General features: G+C 46.0%; 1 protein-coding gene across 4 annotated transcripts in view; it reads right to left on the bottom strand.

Annotated features, from left to right (window-relative positions):
- Positions 1–2,776: 2,776 nt before the first annotated feature.
- Positions 2,777–12,599, bottom strand: part of DUSP16 (dual specificity phosphatase 16) — a 63,954-nt gene continuing 54,131 nt past the window's right edge. For all 4 annotated transcript variants that reach the window (XM_039570195.1, XM_039570194.1, XM_039570197.1 and 1 more), the window contains exons 6-8: positions 11,128–11,287; positions 10,323–10,446; positions 2,777–6,472 (exon numbers count right to left, since the gene is read on the bottom strand). In XM_039570195.1, coding sequence (XP_039426129.1) covers positions 5,302–6,472; positions 10,323–10,446; positions 11,128–11,287 — 1,455 coding nt within the window. In that variant the 3' untranslated portion in view covers positions 2,777–5,301. The remainder of the gene's footprint in view (positions 6,473–10,322; positions 10,447–11,127; positions 11,288–12,599) is intronic.

The following is a 12,599-nucleotide window of genomic DNA, read 5'->3' as shown; positions in this document are numbered from 1 at the left end:
AAAATAATCCTTTTTGTCTTTTTAAAAGCTTTGTATTTTTACAGCCGGAGGGTGAGTGCTGACCCCAGAGGGATGGTCTGGTTGACAAAGTGATGTTAGGTTGTAGGTTGGACTCATCTCAAAGGGCTTTTGGAACCTCGTTAATTCCATGATCCTGTGAAATACAGTGGTGTGCTGTGGGACAGTGACACAACGAAATAAATGGGCAGGGTTGTACTTTTTGTCAAAACACTGGGTATGTGAACAGTCTCTCTGTATGGAGAGGGATTTGAGAGAACTTCCCAGTGCAGTTTATGTGTGTATCCCAGCAAAAGGGCTTCCCTGACCCAGGTGTGGGCAGCTGACTGGGGATGGCATTCCAGCCCTGGAATCTGCAGAGCACCACTGCACTTCCCTCCACAGGAAGAGGCAGGAGCCTGCTTTACTTCCAGGAGCATCTCTTGGGAACCAGGTGAGCTTAGGGAATCCCGGGATGGAACTGTTTCCTGCAGGGAACAGGTTACTCTAACACACTTCATCAGTGGTTTAGAGGCAGATAAGCACCTGCAGCACTGTTCTCATGGCATTGGGAAAGCGGAGTGGTGATGGACTCTCACCTGCACAGGGGATACTGAACAAATGAAGAGAGGCAGATTTAGTGTTTCTTGCTGTTTTGCTGCTGTTTTGTTCTTTTCTAAATGGCCTGATGCCCCAGCCTCATCATTGCCTGTAGTGTCACACTTTGGCTTTGTACAGCAGTGGAGCATGGTGAGGGTCCCTGGAAATGACAGCTGAAATCCACTTCTAAACTGAGCAATCCCTTCCAGCAGGACAATGCTCCAGAAGTGTTTGGCAGCATTTTACATGCCAGGAAAGCAGCCCCTTCCCAGAGGGGTGGGAGTTGCAGAAGGCAAGAAATAGCTCCCTTTCCTTTTCTATTTATGGTGACTCTTATTAATATTCTTGGAAGTGCAGAATTAGCTGAAGGCTTTACTGCAGAAACACTTCAGTTTGCCTCAGAAGCAACCATTTGGACCTGAGGGCCAAGAAGTTCTTTGCAGGCGGGGTTCAAAGGGAAAGTGCTGTTGCCAGGCAAAGCTGATGTATTAGGAACACTGTTCTACCTGAATTCTCAGTTGTGGGTTTGTGTGTATAATAGAGTAGTGGTACTGTGTATGCTACACTGTCTGAAAGTGCTAGAATAACTACTTTTATCACAGATTATTAACAAATACAGACTAGCTAGGTGTATGGCTAGCTACAGCAAATGTCTGGCTAGCTAAGTTTGGTTGAAACGCAGTAATTTTGGATTTAAAAAGTACCAGTGTTATTAGGACCCCAGTGCTGTCCCCCTTGTTCTGGGCTTTTCATGCCCCCACTTTCTGGTAGAAGTCAGTTTATAACTTGTGCTGTGAGTCACAGTGTACTGAGCACCTAGCTGATGAATAGTTAGTAAAGACAGTAGTTCACCTAACCACCACATTTCCACTCTCTTATCCTCCCCAGCCCCCTCAAAAGCAGGGCTACCTGATCCATGCTGGGCGGAGGTTTGCTTTGTTTTCAGTTCACTTCATTCTAGGAATGTCGCTGTGATGGTTACATCAAGAGCCCAGTGACCTCAGGGACCTCTTCCCAGTAATGCCAAGCAGTGAAATGAAAATTGAGTCTTGACATGCATGAGGCACATTTCAGTTGCCCCTTGGGTTTTGACTGGAGGTGGAGTTAGACTGTCTCTTCCCAGAGCTGTCTGGTGGCAGGGCCAGGAGTGGAGGGATGGAGGGAACAGGAGCAGAGCAAGTCCTGCAAAGCAGGCAGGAAGAGTGGTGAAAGCTGAAGTGAATGCTTCAAAAAACACAACTTGAGGGAACAGAGCTACTGCAGTCAGAAGTGGACTTTGGAGTGGGGTGAGCAGCTAAATCATAGAAGATTGTCATGTCAACCTGTTCTGGAGGCTAAGCAGCTGATGATGCCATTTAATTTGCATGGTTCTTGTTTTCTTCTCTGAGAGCTGCACCATCTTGTTTGTAGAAAGTAAGCACAGAAACTCACACAGGTTGTTACCTGTGCTCTGACTGATGGTTCAGTTTATTTTAGAGATGCTGAAGATTTTGCATGTCCCTTTCTGGGATTGTGCTTTGAAATTCTCAAAAGAAAAATCTTCTGTTACTGCACCTGAGTTTGAAGATGCTGTTACCTAAATTCACAGCTTTGCCCTCTAAGGATACAGCTGTGGCAGCCCCTTTTAATTCTAATCTATGCTATATTTGTGTGAGCCATTCTCTGAAGCAGTGTGGGGGGGTGTGCTCCAATCTCAGCACGCAGAACTTGCTCTGAATGCTTCAAGTCTGACAGCATCAGTCAAAACAAGTATTTAAACGAGTAATTAAATTATTCTTCAAGTAAGAAGTATGGGAGGCAAGAACAAAGCATGGGCTTCGTTCTGGGTAACTTCATCAATTTGAAATACTTGCTTCAACAAGACTGCCCCAGCTGCCTGAGGAACAGGTTACTCACACCTGCATCAGACAGTGGAAGGTGTTGATGCAGACAAGTGCCACTGCTGCTCATCAACGGAGCAGAGGAAGGGGATAGTCAGGGACAGGTAAGAGGCCTGAATGGTTACTGGTGCTGTAAAATCACCACTGCTTGTGACAACTGGTCTAAAGCTGCTCCAGCCCTGTCATTCATGAACACACCTGCAGGGAAGGGCGTGTTCCCTAAAGGACAAGGCCCCTCCTCTCCTGGATGCTGGGGGGAGCAGGTCCTGCTGCAGGTAAAACACTCCACAACTCCTTCCTCAGCCTTCTGTATAAACAGGTACCATTTCTGATTTTATTTCATCATAACATACAGGTAATGCTCATGACACAACAAGATGAGAAACTCACATCTCTCTGAACCATTTCACCAGCTTGCCATACACCAAACATGCCAAGTATGCCACACACCAAATGCCATACGTTATATTCATATTGAACATGTACACATTTTTCCCTCTCACATCCTCCACTTTGCTTTCCAGACTTCTGCAAACCATTTCCAGTATTGTTCAGGGACAGGACTCTAGTTCAGGTATGAGCCAGGCTGGGCACCACCCTGTGCAGGACATGGGGTTAAGGCTTCCTCCTATGGGAACCTGCCCCCTGTAAGTACTGAGCCTACATCCAGAACACACTGGGAATCACGAGGAGCCACAAGACCAGATTTCAGTTCCTCAGAAGGCAGTCAACCAAACCAACCCCAAACACACAGTCTGAAGGAGCACAAAAGAGGAAGAATCTGTTTCTGCCTCTAGAGATTGATACGTGTTAACTCCCATTAACTGCTTTTAATCAAAGCCATGGGCTTTTCCTGAAATGTGGCTGAGAGGAGCCCTGTTCAGCTGTTTACATAGGTAAATACACAGCTGAAAATAGTCGTGATGTAACCACTTCCACTGGAGATGTAAACAGTGACAAGTGGCAGCATGTTCCATGAACAGCCAACACCTGACACAGTGTCCAGGGTGATGTCAACCATCATCCAGCACAAAGAGCCTCTGGGCTCAGTGACTCCTGGTGCTTCCTCTCTCTGTGCCTTTTGCACTTTTTAGGATCAAGTTAATCAATGCTGTAGCTTTCAGTGCTATTTTCAACGGTCCACTGTAGGAAATTAAAGTCACATCCTAGCCACAAAACAAAACAATGACAAAAACTTTCTCCACTTTTCAGTATAGTAAAACCTGAGATTTGAGTCACAAACTAGCTAAACTTACAGTAAAAAAACCCCAAATATAACCCAAGCTGCTGACTTTAATTGGGCTTCAGTTTGCTGCTGACAATTTTTTTTTTAAAGCTGTTGTCCAGGGTTAATTATTTGTTACTACAATTTTCAGCTGCCTGCACTGAAATGGGACAAAACAATATAGTTTCCCCTCAACACACGTGTTCTGAGGGGTGCTGGGGAAGGCCCTGGGAGCAGGAAGGATGCAGCTTTACACAGTGGCTCTGGTACTCCCCCTTGCTGACCATAAACCTCTCATGGCAACATGCACATGTAGCCCAAGGTCAGCAGCAGCCAAGGTGGGAGGAGAAGCACCTGCTTGCTGTCAAAAACATGAGAAGGGCTGTGCCTCATCTCCTGGGAAACCAGGGATGTGACACCTCCTCGAGCTGGAGGTGTCTGCCCTGGGGTGCCGACGGTGAGGACACGCTACAGCCCTGAGCGTCTGCAGTTCCACACTAGAACTGCTCAGTTAAGGACAAAAGCCCACCCCAACTCATTTTTACCTTAAAAGAACCCCAACACATTTGAATTGGTTTTGAGAAGTTGAATTGTAAATGGGCAAGAAAAGCCTGTTGTGGCCACTTGTACCAGCCGCTTCTCTTGCATGTAGCCCTACCTATCAACCACTCCATTATAGCTCAGAAGCCAAGGCAGCTACCTGTCTCCCAGAAGCCAGCCTAATATCAAACATACAAATACTGTATCGAAAGACTGGGGGAAACAGTCGTAAGTATGGTTCATTCATCTTCTTTTAAGAACTGCTGCTGAGCCAGCTGAAACACGTGTGCGTAGACAGCTTTAAAAAAAAAAAAAATCAAACGTGGCCAGTCATTACTTGTTCACATTGAACTGACTACCAGCATGTGGCAGCCATAAAGCCCTAGTTTATTCTGTGTATCTTTGAGGTACTGGTTTTTTTTTTTTTTCTCTGAAGCAGCTCTCTAGCGAAATCACCTAAAGCCTATCCATTAGAACAATACTTACACCAGTATTTACATTTGTCTGAACGGTGTGTTCAGACCAGCCTTGCTGTAACCGGTCCCTATGGCCTTTGGAATCGCTCCCAGTCTCCTTTTCTTACAGGAAAAAGGTCTCCCTGCAGAGGTTGGCTCAGTGTCAGGGCTAAGGTGCACTGGTGAAGACGTGGGGAGTGGGAAGGGGAGAACAAAACTAGTTCTGACAGGTAGGAGTGTGGTTCAGCGGAACCAGAGAACGGGTCTGACACCAAGAGAGCTTCCTTGTTAAAAGCCACTGAAAGGACGTGCAATCCATTGCATAGAATTGCTTCCTCTGACAGGGAAAGGTCTGTGAAATGTTCTGCCCTTCTCCCGGGGAGGGGAGGAGAAAAGCCCAGCAGCACACTCGGGTCTCCTCGGGCAGAGGCCATTGTCCCTTCTCTGCAGTACCAACCTTTCCCCGGCTCACACCGAAGCCTCCGTTTCTTCCCTCCCCCCACCTTTTTACCCAAAGTTTCAGATTTACAGGGACCTCTCACACGCTGGGGGAGCGGCCTGGAAGGGGAAGCGACTCTGGCAGAGTCACATGAGCCGCTGCCCCTCAGGACACTTCAATGATTTCCATGCTGCCTGAAAAACTTGACTGACTGCCTACTTTGCCCAGTTCCTCTCTGGATCTGTTATCCGCCAGGATGCTCTCCCCGAACTCCATCTGGCAGCTCCTGCGCTTGAACTGCTTCTCGAAGGAGCTCTCCTCGTGCCAGCTGCGCCGGGAGTCGCCGCGGTCGGCCTGGCGGGGCCGCCTGCGCACGGCGCCGGGCTGCTCGCAGCCCGAGGGCAGCTGGCTGCAGCTGTAGGCGGGGAAGGCGGCGCCGCCCCCGAACACCGCCGAGGCCGAGTAGAAATGCGAGGACTCGGCGGCGAAATACCAGCTGTTGGTGAGGGACGAGGGCTGCGGGGCCAGAATGTCCGAGTGCCAGCCCTTGAGGCCCAGCCCCGCGGCGGACTTGGCCAGCTGCTGCTGGCTGGTGGAGAGCCCGAACACGAAGTTGGTTCTGTAGGTGTCCTCCACGCTGCCGCTGCGGTGCAGGGGGTACAGGAGCGGCCGAGGCGCGGCCGTGCTGCCGCCGGCCCGGCCCGCGTGTGGCCGTGAGGCCGGGCTGTCCAGCGGCCATGGGCCCGGGGCCTCCTGGGGCGGGGCCGCCTCCTCCTTGTCAGGGCTGCTCTCCGGGCTCTGCTCCGACACCTCCTGCACGGGGGAGAACTGGCACAGCTTGCTGCCGCCCTCCAGCGCGGCCGCGTGTTTGTAGTACTCCAGCGTGTCTTCGGAGGATGCGAAGCCCTGCACCGATGCAGTCACGCAGCTGCTGCTCGCGGAGTAGGACACGGATTTGATATCCAAGGAAAAGGAGCGCTTCAGCCGGTTGCTGTCTTCCACCTTGTCCAGGGAGACGTGCAGCCCGTTTATGCCCTGTACCAGCGGGCCGTCCTCCAGCGGGGCCGCGTGCCCGCGGGGCGCAGGGCCACCGTCCGTGGGCTTGGGCTCCAGCAGCTCCGAGGCAGCGGCGAGGCAGAGCTGGCTCGTGGAGAGGCTGCTCGGCCCCGCTTCCAGCACCTGCACGTGCTCGCTGCTCTTCTCCAATTGCAGGAGTTTCAGCTTGCTGATGTGGCCAGGCTGGCCGCTCTGGTTCTTGATCTTCTTCTCAAAGTCCAAAAGCTGGCCCAGAAAGTTGAAGTTGGGAGAAATGGTTGGCCTCTTTTCTTTCACAAATCTGGTAAGAGGGGACAAACAAACCAAGAATTATTTCAAGAACCTGCTGCTCAGGTATAAGATATCCCTAAAGTGAGTGTTGTGAATGTCTACAGCCTATTCTTAACTTGGGCTACGGTTCAATCAAGCCTAAGTAACTTGAGGATGGAGTTTAAAAAAGGTAGTTTAAAGCAAAATAATGCTGCACGCTCTCAATTGTCTCTCTAGCTTAAAGGTGGCTAAAAAGTGGGGGGGGGGGGGGGGGGGGGGGGGGGGGGGAGGAAACATTTTAACTCTTCATGATGTCCACAAGTGATTCAAGTGAATAATTTTCCTTATTTACTTCACCAGTGGGATCTTTGCTACCTTGCTTTCTAACCAGAGTCAAGAACCCTGGGAGCTTTGCGTGAACAGCACTTGAGCTTTAGCAAAGAGACCACTTCCCATGGGATACAGAGTGGACACCTTCCCCACCATTCCACTGACATCACATGTTCCTGTCACCTCTCTCATGTCACCACTGCACTGCCTACCCTGTTTGTTGTTGTCAGGCAAGACAGAGAGCCCTGCTGCATTCTGACCTTGTCCAGCAAGTGCCAGTGATTTCTACCCCACACTGTTATTGACCACTGATGTGATGACCAAAAGCAGAAAGGTGCAAATGCAGCATTACAACAAAAACACTCTCTCAAGCCCTGCAGGTGTTCAGCAGTAAAGGGCAACGGGATTGTCGAACCCCTGCAAGAGCTCACCTATTTTGGGGTGCTGTAGGAAGCAGCCTGGCCTGGCACAGGTGTGCCAATCCACTCATGCACTGAAAGTGCAATGGTACTGAAAATGTTTTGCTGAACCAGGATTCTAAATGTATGAAAGACTTGTATCACGTGATTTCTACTATTTATTTCAAAGTTAAATATAAAGACATATTTCCTACCTCACTGATTTGCAACATGGATAAATAAGTACTTTGCTTTTAACAGGCTGCAAAACAGAGTTGCCCAAATCCCTCCTCCTCCAGTTTTGTTTTTTTTTTGGTTTTTTTTCTAAAAAACATTCCTGGAACTATGATTAACCATATGACAAAAGAATTAACAAGGGAAGAAACCTTGATGAGCTAAATCTAGTACAAACACACATATAATGTGTCACTGGGAAAATTAAATACTATTAAAAATAAAACCTGTCTGGGGAAGTGTACAGATGATGAGTGTGCAGGCATTAAAAGCAGTGTGAGAAAAATGGAAAGGTGTACCTATGTATGTGTGTGTTCATGCTAGCACATGAAAAATGTTGAAACTTGCATTTTTTATTACTATTTTTTTGAATTTGCCAAAGAACAAACAATACTAAGAGTAGTCAAGCTGACATTATGACCTGGAATATCAGGTTACACGAGCTGATAGTGGAAACTTCCACCATGAAGTGTAACACTGGCAAATGGAGAAATCTAGTGAGTCTCCCCAGGAGAAATTCTGTAGTTTGCCCTCTTAGCATTTGATGTGAAGGTTTTTAGCAATTTGCTCCCAGGAATTATTAGTCTTTGTTCATTTTTTTCCAGTCAAAGTTAGTTGTACTTGGGTTAGTTATTTAAAGCAAGGTCCTCCTTGCCTTGTTTTCTGGTAGTGTCCCCAACACTCTGTTCTCTCCCCTTTCTCCTCATCTCCACTTTCTCCTCTCTCTCCAAAATACTGGGCAGTTCCAAATTTAAAACTAGAATTTTTAAAAATGAAAAGAGTAGGGAAAGCATGCTGGATCCCCTGACAAATTGTAAAGCTTTGCAAGCTTTTTTATCTCAAAATACACACTACTTTTTCCAATTGGAAAACATGTATAATGTTTCATTCTTATGTTTATTTCTGTTAAATAGTCCATTATACAAAAGTTTTTCAAAGTTTATTTCTTCGACTTTCACTTCAAGTAACAGTATCACCTTTTTATTTTTGTAATAGTGTCAGACAAACATTTTATCTAATGACTTCCACTAATTCAAAGAAGAGTATTTTTCTTTTAAGCTTGGCCAACAAGAGATCCCAAACCAATGACTGAAATGTTCTGCAGACGATTCTTACTGAGCCATGTCAAAGGAAATATAACAAAATATAGTCTAAATTGCACAGCAGTTGCTCAGCATCTACAGTGCAAAGAGAAAAACACTTAGTGTTTTCTGTTCATGCTTTTGGTTAAGATACAAACTAGAATTTAATGCGGAGATTTCATGGAGGAATTTAGAAGCTCCCTGAAGAAGTTCCCTGAAGTGTGTGCATTTTAGAAATGTTTAGTTCTCTACAGCTCTGCCCTCAGCCACTATGGCCTGAGACCAGGCAGGTTTTTTCACTGAGCTCAGACCCTGCACAGTATCTGTCCACATCCACTGTAATTCATGCCTGTTATCTGTGCCTGGATAACTGAGCTTCTTAACCAAACCTGTTTCATGTTGAAATTACTGCACACCACCAAGCTGCCAGCAGGCTCTAGTAGGGAAACGTGGGAAGTGTCTAAGCACTAAGCAGGAGAGAGCTGCAGCTCAGGCACCTCTTACATGCAGTTTTTTCACTGCACACGTAACGACATTCAACAGCTTAAAACAAAAGTTTCTGTGGAAATCACGCTCAATGTGGCAATATCCAGTGTTCATCTCTCTGTCCTCATCCCTGTTTTAGGGATGGTTGTAGCAAACACACAGGTGATTCCAAAGGGGCTCCTCTCCCCCTGCTCCAGGGCAATTACTCAGGTTGGTTCTGCATAACTCCTTACAGTGATGCACCAGGGAGCCCATCAAAAAGAAAATCATCGTTTTCTGTGCAACACAACAAAGCAGTTGGTTAAATTAAATACAGAAGTCATAGTAAATGGCAACCAAGCCACCTGGAGGGTAGGAAAGTATTCACAGTCCAAGTGGAGAAAAAATGGGATCTGTAAACGAGGAAAGGGAAGGGGGTCTCCACAAATATTACCAAATGCCACAGAGACATGATATTCAAAATACTTTCTCCCCGGCTTTGGTTGAATTCAATAGCAACAAAGAAGCTTTTTCCATTCCTGGGCATTTCACTTGCAGGCAGTTCTTTGTGAGCACTACCAAATACCAAACTGCAGGAGACAGATCCAGTCCAGCATTTGTCCCAAGTTACCCTCAGTTGTCTCTTCAACCCTGACCATTCTGCTCTCCCTGTGGCTCACAAGATGCTGTTACACGTGTGCCGTAGCTCTGTGTTTGTCTGTACACACAGCTGTGGTTCAGGAATGGTGCTCCCACCAAAACACTCCCAAACCATGCACTACTCCTCTGCAGCAGGATGGAGAGGGGAATTGGAGGCTCAAAAGACAAAGATCATGGGTTGAGATAAGAGCAACTTAGCGGAAACAGCGATGAGATAAGAAAATGGACAGTAACAGCACAACAGTGGTGACAGAGGGTACCAGAAAGAGGTGAATGATGCACACCATGTGGAAACCTCACAGTACCTGACCCTGCCCCAGAAGGGACTCTTCCCCTGCTCCCAGCAGTGACAGAAGGCACAGAATAACCTCCAGGTCCTGGCCATGCCCCTCCTGGCTACTGCAAAAATTAACCCTGTCCTGGCCAGAACCAGGACAAGACACATACATTGAATAGGCACTTTACATTCCATGTACTTGCCTGCTTGGATCAAAGACCATTTTGCAGTGGGCAGTTAATATTAGCTGTGTGATATCTATTCAATACCATTAATTTATTTCTGGAGGAAACATATGCTTAAAGCAGAAGTGTGGCCAGTGAACCACCAGATAAAATGTCTGCTTCTACCCTTGGTCATAGAACCTTTCATCATCCACCCTAAAAGCAGGCCAACAAGCACAAGAGTTAGTAGGAAGGGAAGATTTGTCCCTACCTGTAAGCTTCATCCAAGGACATATCCATTCTTTTCATGATGTATGCAATGGCAATTGTAGCAGAGCGAGATATCCCAGCTAAACAGTGCACCAACACATGGCCATTGGATGCTTTTGCTTTTTCTGCATGGCAACGAAATTAGCAAGTGTCAAACTCAGCAGCATCATACCAGGATGAAAAGTTTGCAAAGAAAGCAGTGTTCCTGAAAATTATTCAAAGCTTCCAAGTGAACTGCTAATTGCAAATCTTATGGAAGCTTGAAACAAAACTTAACTTATTTTCTCTAGCACTGTGTAGTAGCATTGAGTATAGAAAAAGCATGACTACACACACAGGAAACATCCTGCAGTCACAGCATACCTCATTTTAATGTGCACATAAACAGCCCTATTTAGATGTCTGGGAAAGATGATTGTTTCTAATTTTATATACAAGTAAAAAGCAAGCATTCACGATGGAACAATTTGGCCCGTTCAGATCTGGCTAGTTCACGTCTCAAAGGTAAAGACAGAAGGTGTATGTCCAAATTTCTAATCCACCCTCTGCAGACATATATCAGGCATCTACCAGGCTGCCTGAAAGCTCTGAAGTGTCTTTGTTCTGTAATGCTGCAACGTGCAGTGGAAGAATCTCCCCACATTTTGCTCCTGTGCTTATGAAATGATGCTGACCATATCCACAGATCCTGAGGGTATTTTCACACCACCCAGAAAGCACTTGGGGCTTCCCCAGCCAAAACAGCACAGCAGACACACAGAGCAACCCACAAACTGTTTGAGAGAGAATTAAAATTTTCTACTCACCTATAAAATCGACTGATTTATCCAACCAAGGCAAAATTTTCTCACAAAAGCTGTCATTCACAGGCACTCTGAGGAAATGGGATTCTGGAATAAAATCAGGCTTTGGACAAGTATTGCTGGCATTCAGGACATAGCCAATGTCGTTCTGCTGCATCAGCTCCTAGGAAAGAGAGGAAGATTAAGCCTCAAGAAGTCAAATGGTACCTTTGGCACATTACAAAGCTAAAAATCAAACTGAAATTTGTGTTGGAATTGCTCTAGCTGTGTAAGGGACATTCTTCTAAGAAAAAGACAACTCCTCAGCTTTCGATTCTTTTAACAACTTCCAATGAGACATCCAGTATGTCCAAATAACATATGGACTGCAAATCCCATAAAAACAAAGTTAACAAAGAACAGAAGTAATGGTAGAATACCTTCTGCTACTCTGAAGCATCACTTCCAAGAGAATGAACTTTTTGCTACTTTGGTTTAAATTCTCAGCATGCAAGCTGACAACAAACACTTCCCACATGCAGTTTGCTGACCTGAATATGTGTTTTCCAGATCACATATCTAGGACTGAAATTGCCCCATCACAGATATTGGTGGGAAATAGGAAATGAAATGGATGCCTCCTGCAGTCACCTCTCAAGTCCAGGAGTTTCTTGTTTCTAAGGGAATGTGCAAAACTCTCAAAACCTCAATGAAAGAGATGAAGATCTTGAATTAAACCATCTCTACACAGCACTGGCATTTTACAGGAGTCCTGCTCTGTGATTTACAATTTCAGCTTTCAGTCTCTAGGCCGCTTGTCTCTCAGAGAAATGTCACAGGAACAAGCAAAGACACTCTATATATTTAAGAGTCAACTGGGATTTTAAGTAAGTCAGTTTTCACGACTGAAATAAAAGAGAGGCTCCTCTTTTCTGCATCTCGCCATACTTACAGTATCTAGAGTTGTGCAAAGTAGTTTGTGATGCAGTGGGCACCTTAGTGCAAAAACATGTGGAAGAAGTACTGGAAAAGTAGAGGTGGGTCTATCACAAACCATCCAGTCTCCTCCAAGGAAGCATCTTGACACAGAAAAGCAGTTCAGCATGTTAGAGTAATGCTTATCAAACTGCCATGGTTCAGAGAGAATCTGGCAGTAAGTGACATGCAGTACTAGGCTTGGACACTACTCAAACTGAACATAAACATTGGGGGACTTCTGGCCAGATTTCTATGGAAACTCTTCTCTCAAAATAAACGTTAAAAAAAAGCGCCCCCCAAAATCTGATTTTAGTCCTTTTGCTTTCATAGCAGATATATAATAAAGTTTGTCAATCCATAGGAGTAGCAGCATGAACGGATTCTTACACTGCAGATTTCAACTGGCGATCTACCAGTAGGAAAATACAGTCACAAAGCCAAATGGTTGATTCTTCCCCATATTTTTTCTGCAAGCACAGAGATCTTTTGGTGAGGAGAAACAGGGATATACTTATTTA

This window comes from Corvus cornix, chromosome 1A (assembly GCF_000738735.6).
Source record: "Corvus cornix cornix isolate S_Up_H32 chromosome 1A, ASM73873v5, whole genome shotgun sequence".
NCBI classification, from domain to species: Eukaryota; Metazoa; Chordata; class Aves; order Passeriformes; family Corvidae; genus Corvus; species Corvus cornix.
This window is presented reverse-complemented; position numbering and strand designations above follow the sequence as displayed.